Below are 23,379 nucleotides of genomic sequence, written 5' to 3'. Positions count from 1 at the left end.
TGAATGCTGAAGGTAACTAGTCAGTACAAACTACCACAACAGAAGTGTTAATGTTTGGTTGAAATTCAAAATAGACCAATTCTTGATGGTGTTCTCCCATTTTTATTTATGTTTTTATCTTACATCCTAACAAAGAACAGCCAATCAAAAGTAGACCAGAGAATGATGACCTGACTGTTGCGTTGGAGTTCGTACTTTGTCCTGGGTGAGCAGAGGGACACAGACAGAGTCAAGACAGATATTTGGGTTTTGTCCAATTTTTGACGTTTTTTTCAAGGATTATTTGGAGTGTCACAGCAATGGAGCACTATTCAGATCAGGTAAGTCCTAATGTTCAGAATTTCACGTTCATTTCAGATGAAAAAATGTGTATTAGATCTAGCGTATGTTATCTACCCTGCCTGGGTAATATCTCATACAGAGCAAAGTTCAGAAAAATGTCAAAGTTATCTTTCCTTCTTGTTTCAATCTTTGCTCGCTTTCAACAATTTTCACAGCTTCCATCCATTTTCTGTCTTGTATTTTCCATTGATTCCCACTGACAGCATGTGAAATAAAAGCAAATATATTGACTGTCTCATAGGGCGGTGAGGGGATAGAACTACTCGATTTGCTCTTCGATAAGAATGATGGCATCTTACGCTATGAGAATATGGGACAACAGAACAATCAGCTTTGGCCAGTTCAAGATCCTCATGTAAGTCGATGTTAACCAATTCTAACTTTAATTCTTTTCTTAAGTGACAAAAAAATGGTGCATTCACACTTGGTTAGAGTATTCATTCATTCATTTTCTTTTCGGCTTAGACCCCATTAATCTGGGGTCGGCACAGCGGAATGAACCGCCAACTTATCCAGCATATGTTTTACGCAGCTGATGCCCGTCCAGGTGCAACCCATCTCTGGGGTTAGAGTATGTAAGGGAATAATCCAACTAATAATTTAGTGGCTAATTCATATGAATTCGTATGATCTAATTCGTACAATTTAGTACCATTTGCTCATCCCCCAATGATGTTTGGGTTTAGGGGTGGGGTTGGGTGCCATGCCTCCTTTTTAAAATCGTACATTTCGCACAACTGAACTCTAACGCCACTAAACTGACAAAACGTAAAATACTAACTTTTTCTCGTGAGGCCAGGCTGCTAATAAAGCTAGTGTTGGTTTGTTTAGCATTCATACAGTCATTTTTAAGATCGAAACCTGAAATTACACAACAAACAACAACAAAAAAATGGCTTGTTGTACGTTTTGTAAAAGAACTTACCAGACATCTAAAACTGTAGGGATAAACCAATGCAATCTGACGACAATTTGTAACTTTTTGATTTAGCGGCTAATTCACATGAATTTGAACTCATTTGTACATTTTAGAATGATTTGCTGATCCCCCAATGGGGGGTGATATTTGAGGGTGCGACTCCATAAAAAATTTACATTTTCATACTAATTAATTTGTATAAATTTATACTAAACAGACACTTTTCTGACAATACGTAAAATAATTACGTTTTCTTGTGAGATTGGACTGGTTAAGCACTTTTTGTATGTGTGTATTTAAGTTAGTTGTGTCTCAATCTGTCATTTTATGGTTGTATCTTCTGACAAAATTTCCTGTTTTTGGTTCAGTTAGATGTCCTTGGTCTGTGATGCCTTCATATTGCAGTTGAATCATACTAGAGTTCATTTGAGACTAATTTTTCAGTGTTGTTTGGTGCACATCAAGGCACTTATTCAAATGAACCCCAGAATTAGTTTTATTCCAACCATGCCAGGTGTAAACATCCCTTAAAATGGATAATTCAGTCAAACATGAAAAACTCATCAATTACTTACCTTCCCAGCAGGCATAGGACGTCATCATGACATCAGATTGACGTAGCACCACATCGTCGAGGGACGTTGCATTTTGTTTGGAAATGAAAATCGAGTTAACATCAGAACCCAACATCAGGCCGACGTCAATATCCAGCGTCAGACAGACGTTGCATTTTGGTCACTTTTCAATGCAACCTAAAAACAACAAAATATCAATGATGTTACAGCTTGACGTTGTGTGGCCATTACCAATATGATGTCTATCAGACGTTGGATTTTGGCTGCCATACCTGACGAATACCGATCAGTATTTGACATCAATATGACGTTGATTTAAGATGTTGGCTCGCCGTTAGATTTTGGTCACTTTACAACACAACATAAAATTAACCAAAAATCAACGTCATTTGACGTCGTTATTGGACGTCAAAATAATATTGTCCTTAGATGCTGGCAACCTAAATCTAACCTAATATTAACGGTTCACACACTCCAAAAATGCTTGGAAAAAAGGAGTTTTTGTCTTGTTTCAAGTCCAAATATCTGAAAATTCTTAAATCAAGAAGGATTTTCTAGACAAGCAAAACATATTGTCTGGTTTTATGAATTAAACTACCAAAATGAATTATTTGCACAGCTAGTGTTTTCCAGCCTGTGATGAACTTCCAGTGAAAGGTTTAGTGACTATTCTCAATTTCATAAGGTTCCTTTTACAGCATCAATGTTGTAATGTAATTCAAATATAATCAGTTAAATAAACTTAAGCATTCATTTGGTTGTTAAAGCATAAAAAAAGATGAAACGTTTAAACACAGGCACCGTCATTAGCCGCAGGAGAGCAAAAAAACTCCATTGAAAATACTGGGGTAAAATTAAGACATGCCGTGGAAAAATAGAATTTAATTCAGTGCTTCTAGTTTGGTCTGATACCCACTTTATATTGTATCTCAGCCAGGCAGTTAAGATCTCTGTTTTTTAAAGAAATCAGCTCTTAAACGTTGCAATTTTATATGGGATGACAATTCACCAGAGGCCCTGGGGCTGGTTGAATGAAATTAAAAGTGAGTTTTTCCATAAAAAAAGCAAAATAATCTGTCAACAGGGTAAGCACAATAATCTTATTTTCAAAACAAGTTTATTTTGCTTACCCCATTGACAGAATTTTTATTTTTTTTTGGCATTTTATTTCTTAAAACAAGACAATATGTTTTTATTTGTTTATAAAATGCTTCTTGATTTAAGAATCTTTAGATATTTGGACTAGAAATAAGACATAAGCTGTAATATACACTAAGTGATCTTTGTTGATTTTGCCCATACAATTGAAGTCCAAACATAGGACCCAATTGACGTACATAAGTAATTCTCAGCAACTGTAAATGTTTTGAAGAATTTAATAAGGCATAATTCACAGTCCTCTATTTTTGTCTGCCAGATGATGATACCCGCGCAGGGTAACGAGGACTTCTTCAACGCACTTATAGGTGGCAGCGATTCTGTTTCTGGATCTCCGGTTTGGTCGCCCTCTCATAGCGACAGTGGGATCAGCGAAGACCCTCATTCAGATCACATCGACAGTCCTCCACCGAACGCAAGCCCACCAATGGAGCCTCGCATTGTCGTTTCCCAGACTCAACACAGTCTCAACACCAACTTCCCGTTTGATTTCAGTGAGTGCGAAGTATCTGTAAAGCCAACCTTCTTGTGACTCAAGATTGATTCACAGTGTAAACACAGATGATTAGCCTCCCACTTATTGATTGTGCGTTGTTTTGGTACACTTTCAAAAGAAATGCTCAATTCCAGAGCTTTGTGAATATCTCCGAACACAAACAATGGAGGATAAATAGTATTATCTGTGCTTGCAGATGGCTGGGAGACTGGCTTCTTCCCAGACCAGGCCGGAGGGACGCAACGTGCATCTGAAACGCCACAGGCACAACCGGCCACTGGATTCTCCCTAACTGTCAAGGACCTGCTGCTATCTGGCACACCAGAGCCTGTGAGTTTGCACTCAGGCGTGAAGCTAGTTAAAATACACAAGGCAGAATAGGGAAAAGGTGAACTTTACTGCAAAAAAAAGGTGAACTCGATAGGTTCCTGACCGTCCAGGCACACAAACATGCTCATTGAATTTGTTGCTTTTTGCCATTCCAGGCCGTGAAGGTGTCTCAGCAGTCCTACCAGGAGCTGATTCTCACAGAGGATGAGAAACGACTTCTTGCCAAGGAAGGGATGACTCTGCCAAATCAGTTCCCGCTCACCAAGGTATACCTTCAGCTGGCAATTACTCTGTAATAGTAGAGTGCACTCATTTATCTTTGTAGCTTAAAGTTTCTGCTTCCCTCCCATGATCAAGTATGAGGAGAGGATTCTGAAGAAAATCCGCCGAAAGATCCGCAACAAGCAGTCCGCCCAGGAGAGCAGGAAGAAGAAGAAAGAATACATCGACGGCCTGGAGAGCAGGTATTGACTGTTGTTCTTGAACAAATGAAGCAAAAGCGGAAGCTATACGTGCGTCGAATCACGGAGCAAAAATCATAATCCGAGCTGATGAAATTTGCAGCTACTGAACACAAAACCCCCCTGGCAAAATACCAGGTGGAAGTTTACTGCTGTGTTTGAGAGTGGATTTGATTACTTACTCGGTTCTTACGGGAAATCTGTTTTTTTTTTTTTTTTGTAGGATGGCGGCGTGCAGCGCACACAACCATGAGCTGCAGAGGAAAGTCTTCCAGCTGGAGAAGTGTAACATGTGAGGGAATCATTTACTTGGAATCTTCACACTCCATATGTGCCCCTGAAAATCAACTTATTACCCCCTCTCTCTTTCCATTTCAGATCCCTGATGGAACAACTGCGTCGGCTGCAGGCACTGGTCATGAACGGATCCAACAAACCGGTCCAGGCTGGAACCTGTATTCTGGTGAGAGTTAAAAGCAGCAAATATTAGCACATGAAAGATACAGTCATACAGTAATTATGATTTGGGCAATTGGAAACACACCCTACACACATGCATAACAAATATTTGTACTGATGTTTTTTTTGCTCAGCATACACTATAAAAAAGGCAAAATGAAAATAAAAGGCAATTAAATATTTTTAAATTAATTAATTTCAATGATTTGATGGTACATTTTATTTATTCATTCATTAATTGCTCACGTTTTCATTATATTAATAAAGAGATATTTGTATTCATCAGAATAAACAACAAAAGTCAGTCCAAGGCACTTGAAAAATGTGGAAAAAAAGCCTTTCAAGAGTTCACTTTAAGCTGATGATTGAGAATAAAGCACATTTGGCATGCTGTCCCAGGAGAGAGCCCTGAGCTCAGAATATCCTCGAGCCCAGGGCTCCCTCCCATTTGAAGGGTGCGAGGAGAGTTTGAGCTCAGGTAGGTCTCGAGAACTCCCCTGCTTGTGAACATACTGATATAAATCTGGCTAAGATTTGTCTTATGATGCTATTTTGGAGTAGTCAATTTACTTATGGTGTATGTCTTTCGATGGTGGGAGGAAACCGGGAAACCCGGGGAAAACCCACACAAACACGGGGAGAACATGAAAACTACGCACAGAAATGGCAACCGGCTCAGAGAGAGGACTAACTAGCGGTGTTCTTACTGTAAGGCAACAGCGCTAACCGTGCCGCCCCATCAAAAAAGGGGAGGAGTAAGGGTGAAAGGGGGGATTCTTCAAGACGAAGATGACTGGAGTAGAAAGCTCTGGTTATTTATAGTGTGTCAGTGTTCATCTGTTTGGTGCAATATACGGCGCTGATGCGGTACCAGCTGTGTTCAATCATAAGCACGTGATCCTCTCGAAATTAGTTTATAAATAAACCATACTTATTGACATGGCTATTCCTTTAATCTGCACCTACGCGTTTTGGCAAACACTTGCCTTCATTAGGGTAACGGCAATTATGTGCATCGGGAGTTTCTTTTGAACACTATGGTCTCGTGACTCATTAGAATATCTAAACAATACTACAATAATATATTGAACACAAGGTCATCTCAATAATCATTATTAATTCAGCATTCATCTGATTGCTGAGTTGATCTTGGGTTCAATATATTATTTTAGTCACGAGACCATAGAGTTCAAAAGGAACTCCAGATGCACCTGATCTCTGTTTACTGTAAAAAAAAAACTGTTATATTATGTTTACTAGCTGTCGGAAAAAAAACCTAAAATAATTGCAGTTAAATTACAGACATTTACTGTAAAATAACTGACGTTAACTTACCGAAATTTCCTTAAATTTACATTTTCTGTAATTGAACATCCATTATTTTACAGAAAATGTCTGTAATTTAAAAGCAGTTATTTTACTTTTTACCTGTAAAAATAAAGGCCGTTAAATTATAGAAATTTATCGTTTGTTATTTTATGGCAAATGTTTGTAATTTAATGGCCGTTATTTTACAGTCATTTTCAGTAAAATAACAGACTTTACATGACAGTAATTTCCTTAAATTAATATTTTCTGTAATTTACCATTTGTCATTTTAAGGCAAATGTCTGTAATTTAACGGCTGTTTTTTTACCTTTTTTTCGGCACACCAGCTGCCAGAAAAAAAACCATGTAAAATACAAAAAAAAAAAATTTTACAGGCTGATATAGGTAAGTGTTTGCAGAGACGCGTAGGTGCTGATTTAAGGAATAGATATCAATAAGTGTGGTTTATTATAAACTAATTTCGAGAGGATCACGTGCTTATGATCAACACGGCTGGCTCCTCATTAGCTCCGTAATCGGACCCATTAGAGGATTACGGAAGCATTATAAATAACCAGAGTTTTTCACTCCAGTTATCTTCGTCTTGAAGCTCCCCTCCCGCTTCCACCCCTACTTCCTCCCCCTTTTTCCGATAGGGCGACACGGTGGCCCAGTGGCTAGCACTGTTGCCTCACAGAGAGAACACCGCTGGTCCAACCTCCTATCGGGCTGGTTGGTGTTTCTGTGAAGAGTTTACATGTTCTCCCCGTGTTCGCGTGGGTTTCCTCCGTGTCCCCCGGTTTCCTCCCACCGTCCAAAAACATAAACAATAGCCAATCGACTAAACCAAATTATCACCGAAAACAACACTAGTTTACACTTCTCAGGCGGCGACAAGCAGGGGAGTCCTCGAGACCTACCTAAGCTCAAACTCCGCTCTCGCCCTTCTAACGGGAGGGAGCCCCGAGGGATTTGCTCTTCAGTGTTTGGACTCTCAGTAGTGATTATTAAACCACACTGAACTGAGCTAAACTGAACTGAACTTAAACACTAAAAACTGAACTACACTGTTCCTATTTATGTGAAGCTGCTTTGACACAATCTACATTGTAAAAGCGCTATACAAATAAAGGTGAATTGAATTGAATTAAATCAACAAATTTTCAGATTTGCCAAGAAAGCTGCATTTCAAATATAAAAATATGTTCTAAATAAGTCTTTAATCTTTAAGTCTCAATCTGTAAAATCTCAAATTGTTAACATTAAGACCTGATCAAATAATCCTCTGTAAAATTATTGTCTCATTCATTTATTTCAATTTTAATTTTTTGATAAAGATAAAGCATGAAATGGACCAGAAGTGGCAATATAGACATATCTATTATATTCTAATTCAAATAATACAATTACTTTGATTGTTTTATTAATCGAAGAACCCTGAATAAGCAAACAACTTTTTTTAATCATAATGAATTAATAGTAATGCAAATACATGTTTCTTGAGCACCAATCATAATACAAACATTTCTGAAGTATTCCGTGACACTGAAGCCTAACCATGACATTAATATTGAAAATGTCAATTCTGGTTGATTTCTATTCTGTACAATTGAATAACTAAAGTCTCACACTGTGGTGGAATTTAAAACCTTGACTGACAAATGCTCTCAAAGCAATCATCTGTGTCCCTCAACATGAAGGAAGCAAGGGAACACAGTAATTGCATAGCAAAGAGCTCCAATCTCCAGCTACTTGAGAGAACATACCTCAAGAACCGATGTTACAGCAAACTTGTCCTTCGCTAATGGTCGTCTGTGCCGCTAAACTCAAGCTCTCCATCTGATGCTGTCCCTCAGGTACTGCTTCTGTCCTTCACCTTGATACTGCTGCCCAATCTGAAGCCCTTCACAGACACCAAGGTCAGCCAACATGGAGACTTCAGCCCAATGAGAGGTAAATTTTCTGCCAGAAACGTCTCTTCGATCCAGTCCTCATGGGGAAAAAGCCATTAGAACTTCCTTATATCCTCTCACCACTAACTCAAGAGGAAAATGTCATGCTTGAAGAACAAGGGCTTCTTGAATCTGTGTAATGTATCATTTGGTTGACAAGCCATTAGACTCTGGCTGAAACCTTATGACAGTTATTGGATGGACTGAGATGTAAAAGAATGGCAAACAGCTTAGTCATGTTTCCCACACGTTGAATCAACGTCATGGAAGAAAAGCTGTAATTTGTCCTCATCAAACCGCTGTCAGTGTTTTTGAAGGGAATCAATTCTTATTCCGCAGGCTAAGCGAAGGTCATGGGTAAATTTTGGCACACTTGGTAAATGTCTTGTTCGATTAGCATCCCGACGCAGCCTTTTTTGAAGTGGGTAGCTAAATTTTTGAGAAGAAAAGAACAGGGTAAAATATGTCACAACGTGATTTGACTGTTTATTTCACCCACGGATTTAAATTAAGAACACATTGTTATTAACAAGTTTGATGAATGTGGCGTTCAGAACATCTGGGGCTTTTATTTATCCAGTAGGCACCTTGACGTGAAAATGACATCAAAAATACATAAAAAAATACTAATCATTGTATGTCATTGCTAATTGACTATCTTGATGTCAAAATGACAAAAATTGACATCTTGACATATTTTTTTAATGCCAATGTTAGATGTCATTTTAATATAAAGATGGTTTACATGCACTGTAGGGATACAAAATCCAGTCTAAATTTGGAATGGAAGGTTTCAGATAAATAAGACTTTTATTATAATAATTGTGGTCAAAAGGGAATCAATGTGTGGACATCAACTGAAGGTTTTGACATCAAATCGATTTGTTTTTTGACGTCATGGTTGATGCCAGAGCCATTTTTACTTCAAAGTGCCCGGATTTGATAAAAAGAACATTTTAGTTATTGAAAGTCACGTTGCAACAGTTTTGAAAAGGTTTGTTACACTGCAAAAAGCGATTAATTGCCGTTAATTACAAAAGTGATTAAACCTGTTGCTTTTAAAGTGATTATTTGCCTTAACTTAAAAAAGTGAGTAAACCTGTTGCTTTTAAAGCGATTATTTGCTTTTAATTACAAAATTGAGTAAACCTGTTGCTTTGAAAAGTGATTAGTTGCCTCAACTTAAAAAAGTGAGTAAACCTGTTGTTTTTAAAGCGATTATTTGCCTTAACTTAAAAAAGTGAGTAAACCTGTTGCTTTGAAAAGTGATTAGTTGCCTCAACTTAAATAAGTGAGTAAACCTGTTGCTTTTAAAGTCATTATTTGCTTCAACTTAAAGTGAGTAAACCTGTTGCTTTTAAAGTGATTAGTTGCCTATATTTTAAAAAGTGAGTAAACCTGTTGCTTTTAAAGAGGTTAGTTGACTTTACTTAAAAAGGGAGTAAACCTTTTGCTTTTCAAGTGATTATTTGCCTTTACTTAAAAATTGAGTAAACCTGTTGCTTTTAAAGCGATTAGTTGCCTTTATTTAAAAAGTGAGTAAACCTGTTGCTTTTTAAATCGATTAGTTGCCTCAACTTAAAGTGAGTAAACCTGTTGCTTTTAAATCGTTTAGTTGCCTCAACCAAAAAAGTGAGTAAACCTGTTGCTTTTAAAGCGATTAGTTGCCTTTACTAAAAAAAGTGAGTAAACCTGTTGCTTTTAAAGCTATTATTTGCCTCAACTTAAAAAGTGAGTAAACCTGTTGCTTTTAAAGCAGTCAGTTACCTTTACTTAAAAAGTGAGTAAACCTGTTGCTTTTTAAAGCGATTAGTTGATTTTGCTTAAAAAGTGAGTAAAGCAATTGGCTTATAAATTATTAATGAAATAAACCATGTGCATAATTATAAAATTAAGTCAACATCACATTTCCAAGTTGCATTGGGTTTACTAACTTTTTAATTGAGTGAACTTTTAGGGCAACAGGACTACTCACTTTAAGTAAAGTAATTGCTTTTTACAGTGCACATTTAAAATTACATTTGTATATATAGTTTTAATTACTTTTGTGTGAATAATAAATTACAGTGTTTATTTTGCTAGCCCACATTGTTCACTCAAGGTCTGATCATTTGCTTCCACATTTGGAGTGGTGGTCAGTCTCTCTTGATGTCAGTTTGACAGCCTCAGCCACAATACACTTACAAGCCCCTCTTACTGTATCATTTCCACCCCACCAAACACATACGTCCAATAAAGTTTGTCAAAAATTAATGTACCTAGTTACCAAGAAGACAGTTGTGTAATTGAATAGCTTGTGATGAAATATTAAAAATGATGTATTATACAGAAAAAAATATGTTAATGGGTCAAAGACAAGACGTCCCATTTTTAGTCTCGGCATTCAATTAATTTGCAAAAGTGATTTTATATGCACAGAAAGCATATTAAATGAAGTAATGCCTCTATGTTATCTTAACAGATTCATATTATAAATAATGAAATAACACTGCTTACTCTGACCTACAGTATACTTAATGTATATCAAAATATCTTATTTTGTGTTCAAAGAAAAAAGAAACCGTAACGGTTTGGAGTTTGAGTAAATAATAAATCATTTTTCTTTTGGGTGAACTGTTCCATTTTTAATGCAAAACAATATAAAAGGGACAAAGTGGCATTTACTTTCAAAAAATCGAGGGTGAAATATGACTTTCCTAAAAAGTCCATAGGGCTAAAAGTGTTGAAAGTAACTCCGTAATAAATATCAAATCAACTGGGATTTCCTTCAAAGGAGTGAAACCACAGACACACTTTTCACAGGAAGTCTAAAGCCTTTTTTTTCTTACCTTTTCCTTTACCCTTTTGCAGTTCAGTCACGGTCACTGCACAACCTTCAGCCTTCCCGCTCTTTTTTAAGTACCATTTATATTTAATTGTTTGTAGATTATTTAAGATGACTTAATTATTTATGCAAGATGCAAAGTTGTCGTTTTCTTTAAGATGTAACAATATACACTACCTGACAAAAGTCTTGTCGTCGATCCCAGTTGTAAAACCAACAAATAATAACTTGATATCAAGTTGATCATTTGGGAAAGTAGCAGAAGGTAGATTTTTCAGATGAATCATCTGTTGAACTGCATCACAATCATCACAAATACTGCAAAAGACCTAGTGGAACCAGCATGCACCCAAGATTCTCATAGATATCAGTCAAGTTTGGTGAAGGAAAAATCATGGTTTGGTTTTAAATTCAGTATGGGGGCATGTGAAGATATGCAGAGTGGATGGCAACTCGACAGCCTATAAAGACTTTGTGCTGCCCATTACATAACAAACCACAGGAGAGGGCAAATTCTTCAGCAGTTAGCACTCCTTCTCATACTTCAGCCTCCACATCAAAATTCCTGAAAGCAAAGAAGGTCAAGGTGCTCCAGGATTGGACAGCCCAGTCACCAGACATGAACATTATTGAGAATGCTTGGGTAAGATGAAGGAAGGGGCATTGAAGATGAATCCAAAGAATCTTGATGTCCTGCAAGTCCTGCAAGAACGCTTTCTTTGCCATTCCAGATGACTTTATTAATAGGTTGAGTCATTGCAGAGATGTATGGATGCAGTCCTCCAAGCTCATGGGAGTCATACACAATATTAATTATTTTTCCGTTACACTATGACTTTGTATTCTATACTGTACATTATTTCTGTTAAATGACAAGACTTTTGTCTAAGCAAGGCATGATCATATTTTATTTTGGTAAAATAAGTGTAATCTAGAGGCCTTTGGCTTTCATATAAGCCACTTCTGATACCAAATGATCAAACTAGAAAAGTTATTATTTGTTTGTTCCTAAAACTTGGATAGGTGACAAGACTATTGTCAGGTAGTGTATATACTGTAAATGGTGAACTAATTATAAACACATCTTTAAATTTAGATAAAGTTGGGTTACACTTTAATGGGTATCATTGTTTCAGTTGCCAACGTTTCAACTGATCATTAAATGTTGTATCAAGATTAAAACTGTCAAGAAAATTCCAAGAAACTGACTTATTGCAATTCTTATTGCAGCCATAACTACAGTGTACTACTATATTTGGTTAGGGCTAAGATGAGGCTAAGGTTTAGGGTTAATTATGTGTAATGAGAATTAATTTATTGTTATCCAGTGGTAAGTATGTGGAATGTTTGTAACAACCCTGCTAACAAAAAACCAACAAACAATACAATTAATAGGCTATGAAAGTTACTAATATTCCCACTACAATACCATTTAAAACCAGTACATTTTGATGGTTTATAGTGTGTTTTGGGACATATTGCATTAGGATTAATTAATTTTAACCATAGACATGCTACCAACAATATAATCATCATAATAATAAGTAAAAAACAGTAGAGACCCACAGAACCAATACAACCAAGCCAATAGAATTTATATAATGACTATTAAAACATTACAAAACCAGTAGAACTTATGTGATGATTTAGCTAGGCTAAAGGCCTATTGTTTTTTTCTTCAGCAGGTTAACACATCCTAAATAAACACATTTTCATTCATTCATTCATTTTATTTTTGACTTAGTCCCTTTATTAATCAGGGGTGGCCACAGTGGAATGAACCGGCAACTTATCCAGCATACGTTTTACGCAGCGGATGCCCTTCCAGCTGCAACCCATCACTGGGAATAAGCTACACTCTCTTTACACTATGGATAATTTAGCCTCCCTAATTAACTTATAGTGAATGTCTTTGGGCTTTGGGGGGAAACCGGAGCACCTGGAGGAAACCCACACGAACACGGGGAGAACATGCAAACTCCACACAGAAATGCTAACTGACCCAGCCAAGGCTCGAACCAGCGACTTTCGCGCCGCCTAAACACATTTTGTCTTTTTGAATTAATATTTAGTGCCATATAGTTCCACTACACCATCACAAGTATTCTAAAGTATTTGTCTTGCTTTTGTTTAACCTTTTGCAGTTCAGTCACGGTCACTGCACAACCTCCAGTCTTCCCGCGTCCTGCGCACCCTCGACCATCCGTACTCCGTGACAGAAAACTCCAAAATTCTCCCGCGCTTTCCCGAGGATAAAACTATGGAGGAGATTGCGTCGCTTCTGGAAGACTTCACAGGAAACCTCAATTCACCGAGTACGACCCCGAGTCTCACATCACAGTTTCGACCAGCATGACGAGCATCATCACGGAGACCCCCATAACCGGACACGTAGCGACGGTGACCTTGAATCCACGACGCGGCTCCAGGCATAGTCCTCATGCTGATGATATGTGATGGGCAGGAGGGGGATTTAACCGGGGATTTGTTCAAAACGCCTTCTGAAGACGAGAGCCAGCTCAAAGATTGCCGGAAGCTTTTTTTTCTTCTTCTTTCTGCAAACTCTTCAAGAGATAGGCCTAAAGTAAATATTTGCTTTTATTATCAGACTTAGGATGGAAAAAAGTGCAATTTATCCGTTGATTCGTTTTTTAAAGTCGACATTTTCTTTCTTTTTTTTTTCTCCAAAAATTAACCACCCAACAAACACATCTACATTGTAGCGATGTCTGTACAATGTTGCATTTTTTTTCAAAGGCAACGTCGCCACTTAAGTGCTTATGTACTCGTATGACACTTATGTACATTGTTAAAACGTAGAAATGTAGCCTGTAGCAGCGTTGTCGTGTAACATTCAGCAACGATGTTCTTACTACATGTATTAATGTTTTTTTTCTGGCAGTTTATCAATATTGGCTAGAATATAAGCAGTAATAACTTTCCAGTATTGCTTATAATAGTTCATTCATTTTTCCTTTTTAATTTAATATTTGCATATGTAAACAATTTAAGTGCAAAAATGCCACACAAATGAATATAATCAAACTTTTTAATTATATATGTCACAACATTTAATACATACAGTACACATTTATTTATAAGCAAGCAGTATAAAGTAATGTTTATATTATTTGAAATAATTAACTATATATAATTAAACTAAAAGGGTAGGCTAAATTAAAATGTCAATTGAGAAAGTAAACAAACAAGAACGTAACCAAGAAAGCAAATTAAAATGCAGACACTGGGCATCGAAGCTCTGGATGGAGAATAGCAGACAGGGGCAGTTGTTGGTTTGGAGAACGCAGTCAGAGTAAGAAACAAATCCAACAGAGAATCCAGTTCAGAGATGGATCCACAGCAGCCACAAGCCAAACTAGGTAGTGGACAAGATGGGACAGATCAGAGCTTGACACAACAGGACTACACAGATGACCCCCCTGATGACTTATTTAGCAAGAGAAATGAAGCAATACTCACGTCTCCTCGGTTGTTGTTTAATGAGACGCCCAACGGTCTGTTGAAATTTAAACTGATTCATTGATGATGAGTAAATGTTATACAGTGGTCGTCCATGCCACCTAAGCACAACCTAAAGCAACCAATATATTGTTAACTATAGTATCTGGATGCAGCCTTTATGATGCAAGCTGAGATTGCATCACTCAGCGATGCAATGTCATGCACTCAAATGGAGCGAGTGATGTCACTGAGCGGTAGGGTTAGGGGTGGGGTTAGGTAAGCCCATTAAAAAGCATTGGATGCAGCTCAGATTGCACTGCACCATGTCTCCCTCTCCAAGCAACGGCTGTGTAAATGGCAACATTATGACACCATTGTGACAACCTTTAGTTTTTACATTAAGCTTCTTCTTCTCATATATGAAGATAATGTTTGGCTTAATGCTTTAAGAAAGTGATATAAGCTACAGACCAAATTTGATATATAATACAAATATACAAATATGTGTGTGTGTGTGTATATATATATATATATATATATATATATATATATATATATATATATATAATCTATCTATCTATCTATCTATCTATCTATCTATCTATCTATCTATCTATCTATCTATCTATCTATCTATCTATCTATCTATCTATATATATATATATATATATATATATATATATATATATATATATATAATATATTATATATATATAATATAATTGTACAGAAAGGAGAATATAAATGCAACCGCCAAAATGTAACTTAAAAGTCTTGTGAAGTGTTCTAAAGTTCCTTCACTTTTTAAAAAACAACCAATAATGTTTCTTTTTTATCACTACTCTGCCATTGAGAGTGGTTGCATCAAATTAAAAGCAAACGAAAAGTGTCTTGAAGGGGCGGGGCATATCAGATCCTAGAGAGCATTTGATTGGTCAGAAGAGTTGATGAGAAACTGAAGCATAAGGTGACGTCAAAAAATCGTTGATCCATTTAGTAAGTGGAGGTGACACTGCAAACCCTAGGCTGTTTCTCAATATGCGTTCCTCAGCAATCTTGCGTTCTTGTGTTCTCGTGTAATGTCATCATTTACCGCCAAAGTTCAGTTCCAAATCTCAAGACCACCAGAACGGAGGATGCGTGAATGTTCCCAGATGTGTTGTTGATATGGAGGATGCACTGATGCAGACTTGAGTTTCCCTAAATGAGACGGTGAAAGTAAACATTACCATGAAAATCTTAATAGAGGTATTAACACAATAAGGTTGTTTATTTGCTAAAATTAATTTTACAATCTGTTTTATTTGTATTGTGCAAAGTATATTTGTAAAGCTTTTGTGCATGTTATACATATATTGAAAAGGGAAAAAACAATAAATCGTTGTATGAGTGCTGTAATGTTGAAATAATTTTCAGTTATAAACGCGTGAAAGTCACGTGACCATCAGGAAGAATGCAGCATCTCATTTCTCACAGGAAGAGTTCTCTGTTTTCGCGCTCTCCCGAGTTCGTTCTTCTGAGGTGAACTGGCAAGACCAGTCTCCACAAGAACGCAAGTTCGTTCTCTGCGTTCTTGGAATTGTCCTTAGTTTTTTTGTATCTTCTAAATGCTAACTTTGTTTAAATGCTAGTTTTGTAGCACACTAGCTTATATTTTTAAGACAACATACAGATAATAACAGCTAAAAAACTTGATTTTAGTGTGGTTTATTTATAAACTAATTTCGAGAGGATCACGTGCTTATGATCAACACGGTTGGCTCCTCATTAGCTCCGTAATGTGACCCATTAGATGATTACGGAAGCATTATAAATAACCAGAGTTTTTCACTCCAGTTATCTTCGTCTTGAAGCTTCCCCCTCCTTCCACCCCTACTTCCTCCCTCTTTTTTCCGATAGGGCGACACGGTGGCCCAGTGGCTAGCACTGTTGCCTCACAGCGAGAACACCACTGGTCCAACCTCCTATCGGGCTGGTTGGTGTTTCTGTGCGGAGTTTACCTGTTCTCCCCGTGTTCGCGTGGGTTTCCCCCGGGTCCCCCGGTTTCCTCTCACCGTCCAAAAAACATATACCATAGCAATAGATTAAACCAAATTATCACCGAAAACAACCCTAGTTTACACTTCTCACGCGGCGACAAGCAGGGGAGTTCTCGAGACCTACCTGAGCTCGAACTCCCCTCTCGCCCTTCTAACGGGAGGGAGCCCCGGGCTCGAGGATATTACGAGCTCAGGGCTCTCTCCCGGGACAGCATGCCAAATACGCTTTATTGATTATCAGCTAAGTGTGAACTCTTGAAATTTTATAAGTATTTCAAGCGCTTTCCTCATACAAACCATTCATGTGTAGAATTAACGCAGGGTCGCCATGTTTAATATCAGGCCACTGGATGATGTGATTAACCAGACAGGATAAGGTATTCAAGTTTGCCTTGTAAAAAGTGTATATACAGTCACTGAAATTTGAGTGAAGATTATTTTAAAAATGTACGATTTTCAAGAATTGGTGAATGCAAGCAAATCTGACCATTTGTACAAAAGAATTAGCATGGTAATCCAGATATTAAATAGACCAACTTTATATTTGTTTCACTTTGTTTTATGTTTCCATTGTATAATTTGGAAAAACAACTTATCCCAGGTGTGCATCACTTTTGGGCCTCACTGTATATATTAAGGTTGTGATCGCTAGAAGTGGGGATTTATCACTTATAATGAAGCTGAGGTGAATAAATAACACAGAATCACGTCATTCCCATTCATGAATTTTACATTTTGAATCCTTTAGCACATTTTTCCTAAAGGAGTGCCTTGTGTTTGTCTTCTCTTTGAAGACAGTTTTGCTTTTTGGGTTTTAATCTGAAGGCTGTTGTAAATTTTTTATGGACTAAGAACAAGTTGGTGTGCATAAATTGCTTTTGATAACAAATGTGCTTTTTCAATAAAATCACAGCGTGCTGAACTGTCTTTCGACCTACTTTATCGGTTTGCACTGTTGATGTATTTTCCCCGGATAAATGTTTTAAAATGTGTCTTTATGAAATGGACAACTCTCTGTCTTCATATCTGGGCTGACGTCAACACATAAATGCTTTTCAGCACAATTTGGATGTCACGAGAGACAGAATGAGGCCAGTGCAGATGTGAAGAACAGGTGAACAACCCGTCTCAGTAAAAACAAATATGATCATCCCTGACAAATACAGGTTTTCACGTGGATAGACCCGTCTTCAAGGTAAAGGCACTTCATGGTGTACGCACAGATGAATAACTTGTGTAGCGCATGAATGAATCAATACATAAATGTCAACTTCAAGTTTTTCTTCAGCTTTTTATGGACTGTAAAGTGAATAGACTTCACCCCTCAGGAATGACAATGCAGTTTTGGAAGTATTTCAAGACCTTTCAGATAAGCAATCTTTGAGAAAATACAATAAATGTACACTTACTGGCCACTTTATTAGGTACACCTTACTAGTACCTGGTTGGACCTCCTTTTGCCTTCAGAACTGCCTTAATTCTTTGTGGCATAGATTCAACAAGGTACTGGAAATATTCCTCAGAGATTTTGCTCCATATTGACATGATAGCATTACGCAGTTGCTGCAGATTTGTTGGCTGCACATCCATGATGTGCGTTCCACCACATCCCAAAGGTGCTCTATTGGATTGAGTTCTGGTGACTGTGGAGGCCATTTGAGTACAGTGAACTCATGTCATGTCAAGAATCCAGTCTGAGATGATTTGTGCTTTATGACATGGTGCGTTATCCTGCTGGAAGTAGCCATCAGAAGATGGATACACTGTGGTCATAAAGGGATGGACATTGTCAGCAACAATACTCAGATGGGCTGTGGTGTTGACACGATGCTTAACTGGTACTAATGGGCTCAAAGTATGCCAAGAAAATATCATGCACACCATTACACCACCATCACCACCCTGAACCATTGATGCAAGGCAGGATAGATCCATGCTTTTATGTTGTTGATGCCAAATTCTGACCCTACCATCCAAATATCCCAGCAGAAATCAAGACTCATCAGACCAGGCAATGTTTTTCCAATCTTCTATTGTCCAATTTTGGTGAGCCTGTGTGAATTGTAGCCTCAGTTTCCTGTTCTTAGCTGACAGGAGTGGCACCGGTGTGGTCTTCTGCTGCTGTAGCCTATCTGCCTCAAAGTTCAGAGGTGCTCTTTAGCATACTTCGGTTGTAAAGAGTGGTTATTTGAGTTACTATTGCCTTTCTATAAGCTGGAACCAGTCTGGCCATTCTCCTCTAACCTCTGGCATTAACAAGGCATTTGGATATTTTCTTTTTTTATGACCATTCTCTGTAAACCCTAGAGATGGTTGTGTGTGAAAATCCCAGAAGATCATCAGTTTCTGAAATACTCAGACCAGCCTGTCTGGCACCAACAACCATGCCACGTTCAATGTCACTCAAATCCCTTTCTTTCCCATTCTGATGCTTGGTTTGAATTGCAGCAGATCATCTTGACCATGTCTACATGCCTAAATGCATTGAGTTGCTGCCATGTGATTGGCTGATTAGAAATTTGCATTAACAAGCAGGTACACCTAATAAATTGGCCGGTGAGTGTATACACCATCATGCATAATCTTTCTTACAATAACATATTTCAGTCAATTCAGTAGATTTTAATAAAGATTACTCTGTATCTGAAGGTTTCTGTCTTACTCAGTGCCTCTTTAATCACGAAGAGAGACAAACTTGAATCTTTCATCCCACCATCATCTCCCTTGGGCCCCTGACCTCCAGTGTGCACATCTATTTCACTTTAAACAGACTGTCAGAGAGCTGCAGTTTTAGTTGATTAATCTGCCATTGATTCGATGCACAAAGTTTGTACAAATACATTTTCAGACTCTTCACTCCTCAGGGCAAAAACCGCAATCCTTGGCTCAGTAATCTTTTAAATTAACCCAACAGCTAAACGAAAGAACCAATAGTCTGAAATCAATAAGTTATTGTGTGGATTTCTGCGTTATTTTCAAGAACTGTGGATTGTAATTGAAAGTGGCTGAATGTGGAAAAAACCGTCATGTGACCTGAGTCATCATGAAATGAGAAAGTCTGAAACAAATTTGGGTAATGGAATTGGACTAAATAAATTGGCACGGCGAGAGATTAAGGAAAAAAGCGTGTTATAAGGGGAACAACATTTTAATACAATTTTGTTTTTAATTACAGGTTACATTATATACATGTGTAAAATGCAATCTTTGTTTTAAATAATATTCTAAAAATAATAAATATTTGATTAAGGTGAATAAGTATTTTGAGTTAAATATTTATTAAATACTAAATAAATGCATACAATAGTTGGTAAGAGAAACTCCATATATACTATTATTCTTATCAATTATATGTATGTGTTTGTGGGCAGGTTTATATGGAGTTAACAAAGTTTCGGCAGCAGAACCACCGCTCACTTTGCCTCCTTAACCAATCACCTGCTCCCTAAAATTTATTTAAGGCAGACCAGCCCTCTAGCTCTGTTCTTCTCATTCTCTCAAACCCACTCTCCCTTCCTCTATTTCCTTGCTTCCCATTAACTATCCGTATAACCCTCTCTTCCCTCCTAGGTTGAATCAGGGAGTCCAATCACTCTACCAAAATATTACAGAGACGATACCCCCACTCTGAGTCTCTGAGCATCATCGTAGGACACCTGATTAACCTACCTACCTGTTCACTGTTTATCCTCTTACTTCCCTTCCCCTTCATCCCACTGTTCCCTTACCATTCCTTTCATACCTACAATATAGTCTAGCTCAAAGTGTGGCGTGGTCATTGCTGGTGAAGTGGTTTATGAGGATAATGTTTCTATAATGACTTATGGGTATTAAAAAAACATTTTATGGTGACATTTCATGTGTTATCAAAAATGAAAAGGTATAAAAATGCTACTAAAGTGTTACTTAAAATTTAAACTTTGCGTTAAAAGTTTTCTGTGAGGGAAATTTTAGGTGGGGGGTGGGGGTTTGGGAATATACAATTTGAACAATAGGCTATATAAATTATTACGTCTGAAGAGTCTAAACCTGGGGCGGCACGGTTAGCTCTGTCGTCTCAGAGCAATAAGGTTGCTGGCTCGAGTCCCGGCTGGGCCAGTTGGCATTTCTGTGGATATAGTTTGCATGTTCTCACCGTGTTCGCATGGGTTTTCTCTGGGTGTTCCGGTTTCCCCCAAAGACATGCTGTATAGATGAATTGGATGAACTAAATTGGCGGTAGTGTGTGAATGAGTGAGTGGATATTTCCCAGTACTGGGTTGCAGCTAAAAGGGCATTTGCTGTGTAAAACATATGCTGAAATAGTTTGTGGTTTATTATGCTGTGGCGACTCCTCATAAATAAAGGACTAAGCCAAAGGAAAATGAATGAATTAGTCTAAACCACACACACATGCGTACATAGGCCTACACACACAACAACAACCTCCACCCTTCTCCCTTGTGTGTAATTTTACCTTAATAATGCAAAAAGTACCCACCTACTAATTTAGGAAATCAAGCTAATTCGTTAAAATCAAAATAAATGCGCAAAATGCGACTGAAGCTACGTAGCTTCGTCCGTTTGGCTTTTAAAACTTTAAAATTCACTAGTATGTGGTGAAAAAACAAAACCCGTAGTGTTTCATAAAGCACCGACTGACTGTATGTGTCTAACATGAAAGCGGCGCGTGCCTGAGTGGAGCGCGGGCGCGCGTCATGCTCAGCGGAGTATAAAAGAATGCGCGCGCGCGGCAGAGCTCAGAGATGCGAGAGTGTGTGTGTGAGAGAGGGACAGACTGATGAAACCGCGCTCTCGCTGCCGGTGAAGTATTTTTCCCGCCGGGAGACAAAGTGAGACGGTCACAATGAACTTGAGATAAATTAGATGAATGGATTCGTTTCTCCGTTTACATCCTTTGACCATGACAACGGACTGAGTGGGAGTCTGAAATGGAGAGGAATAACACTACACAAACTCTGGGAGAATGTGAGCACACACTGGAAACCAGTGCAGTGCTGGACAACTGCACAGACGCAGGCTCTGGAAACCTGTCTTTACGTTGCTGGTTGCATTTGTTGACAAAGGAGTCTAGTTCAACACTTCAAGGTGATGGGTCTAGTTTGGCTGTGCGTGTGATGATCGCCCTCATTTATTCAGTGGTTTGCGCTCTGGGACTTGTAGGCAACTCTCTTGCGCTCTACCTGCTACATTCCCGCTACCGGCATAAGCAGTCTTCCATCAATTGTTTTGTGATGGGTTTGGCTCTAACAGACCTGCAGTTTGTCCTGACCCTACCGTTCTGGGCTGTAGACACCGCGCTGGACTTCCGCTGGCCCTTTGGCAAAGTTATGTGCAAAATCATCAGCTCTGTCACCACTATGAACATGTACGCCAGTGTGTTTTTCCTGACTGCCATGAGCGTGGCAAGGTACTACTCCATCGTGTCCTCATTGAAGATGCACAGTCGCAGAGCAGCGGCAGCTGCGGCCAAGTGGATCAGCCTGGGCATTTGGGTCGTATCCCTAATAGCGACGCTCCCACATGCCATTTATTCCACAATTGCACAGGTCGCAACAGACGAGGAACTATGTTTAGTACGCTTCCCTGAAACAGGAAGCTGGGACCCGCAGTTGTTACTAGGACTGTACCAGTTGCAAAAAGTCCTACTTGGTTTCCTGATCCCACTAGTGGTGATAACCGTATGCTATCTTCTACTTTTAAGAATCGTGTTAAGTCGCAGGATAAGTGGTGTGGCTGGCTCTGAAAGTGAGCAGGGCCGACACAAGCGTCGCTCGAAAGTGACCAAATCTGTTGTTGTCGTCGTCCTGTCCTTCTTCTTGTGTTGGCTGCCCAATCAGGCCCTAACTCTGTGGGGCGTCCTCATTAAGTTCGACCTCGTGCCCTTCAGCAAGGCATTCTACAATGCGCAGGCATACGCTTTCCCGCTGACTGTGTGTTTGGCCCACACAAACAGCTGCCTCAACCCGGTGCTTTACTGTTTGATCCGTCGCGAATTTCGTGCCGGACTTAAAGAACTCTTGCTGAGGGCCACACCGTCCTACCGAAGCCTTGCTCGGCTGCTCCCGCGTAAAGCCAAGGTGGCCGAGGCGCCTCCTGTGCTGGTTCTTGTGCAGATGGATGTTTGATTCTTCACTTTGTTTTTTTGATTGACAGGACGAATCAGGCGTGAGGAGAGTCCTTTGGGAGCTGCCCCACTTTCCCTTCCTCATGTTCTTGAGCACTTTTTGCGCATTTGTCTTTCTCTCCCAATTTCCTTCATACCTTTTGACGCGCAGCTGTTTTCACTTGCACCTCCGGTCATCAAGAGCCACTGAGGGATTCAGGACCCATTCACCTTTGTTTGCTTTGCTGCAGGATTTTTTCAAACCATGAAACATGCTTGAAGGGGGAGTTAAATTATCTATATGTGTTTTTCAGGCTTTGAGAGAAAAAAAAGACAAAAAAGAAAGCTGGTGAGATATTGATGGACTCAGCTCTGTTCTTATTTAATGAGATATAAAAGTTTAATATGTGAAGGGGATTGCTGGTTAATCAATCAATCATTTAATACATTGTCAATTATGAATTTACTTGAAGTCGTGTACACTTTTTTCTAAATTTGTCTTTCAGTGTATTTAAGTCTTATGTTGTACAAAAGAAGATAAAACGAATAAATTATCAAACTATGTAGCTAACTAACAACATCATAAATTTGTGAATGAACAATCGAACTGTGCAACTGATCATTTTTTTCCCTTTTCAACTGGATGTTGTCCAAAGAATTAAATTGATCTCAAACTATATTTTGTTATAAATTCACAGCAAGAGATGGCATATTTTAGCCCCGTTGCTAGTTGTTCAAACTACTTATTTAAATTGAGCTGAATCAACATAATTCTTGAGGGTTTTTTGGGACAACTTAATTGATTTATGTTTAATCTACTTAAATTCGCTAAAACAATTAAGTTAACTTAATCGATTTGTGTTAAGACAACATTAAGGAATTGTGTGGAACCCAGCATTCTTTTACAGTATACACCCTAAAAGATAGTTTTGCTAGTTGTTCAAACTA

At 38.4% G+C, this 23,379-nt stretch overlaps 2 protein-coding genes across 2 annotated transcripts; both read left to right on the top strand.

The window, feature by feature from the left end:
• The first annotated feature begins 179 nt into the window (after positions 1–179).
• creb3l3a (cAMP responsive element binding protein 3-like 3a) lies at positions 180–14,793 on the top strand. Its single transcript, XM_056447991.1, is given in 13 exon segments — positions 180–320; positions 584–697; positions 3,254–3,488; positions 3,687–3,820; positions 3,976–4,086; positions 4,178–4,284; positions 4,505–4,573; positions 4,660–4,744; positions 7,905–8,001; positions 12,969–13,103; positions 13,106–13,156; positions 13,159–13,199; positions 13,201–14,793. Coding segments are annotated over 13 exon segments (1,281 nt in total). The 5' UTR covers positions 180–299; the 3' UTR covers positions 13,282–14,793.
• A 6,290-nt stretch (positions 14,794–21,083) lies between these two features.
• On the top strand, positions 21,084–23,129 carry rxfp3.2b (relaxin family peptide receptor 3.2b). The gene has a single exon (XM_056447992.1). It carries the CDS (start codon positions 21,257–21,259, stop codon positions 22,451–22,453), a length of 1,197 nt encoding a protein of 398 aa, XP_056303967.1. The 5' UTR covers positions 21,084–21,256; the 3' UTR covers positions 22,454–23,129.
• The last annotated feature ends 250 nt before the right edge of the window (positions 23,130–23,379 follow it).

The sequence above is a fragment of the Danio aesculapii genome, chromosome 22, assembly GCF_903798145.1.
Source record: "Danio aesculapii chromosome 22, fDanAes4.1, whole genome shotgun sequence".
NCBI classification, from domain to species: Eukaryota; Metazoa; Chordata; class Actinopteri; order Cypriniformes; family Danionidae; genus Danio; species Danio aesculapii.
This window is presented reverse-complemented; position numbering and strand designations above follow the sequence as displayed.

What these genes read in the sequence shown, in the direction of transcription:
- rxfp3.2b (XM_056447992.1), top strand. Translation starts at nt 21,257, where the DNA reads ATGGAGAGGAATAACACTACACAAACTCTGGGAGAATGTGAGCACACA.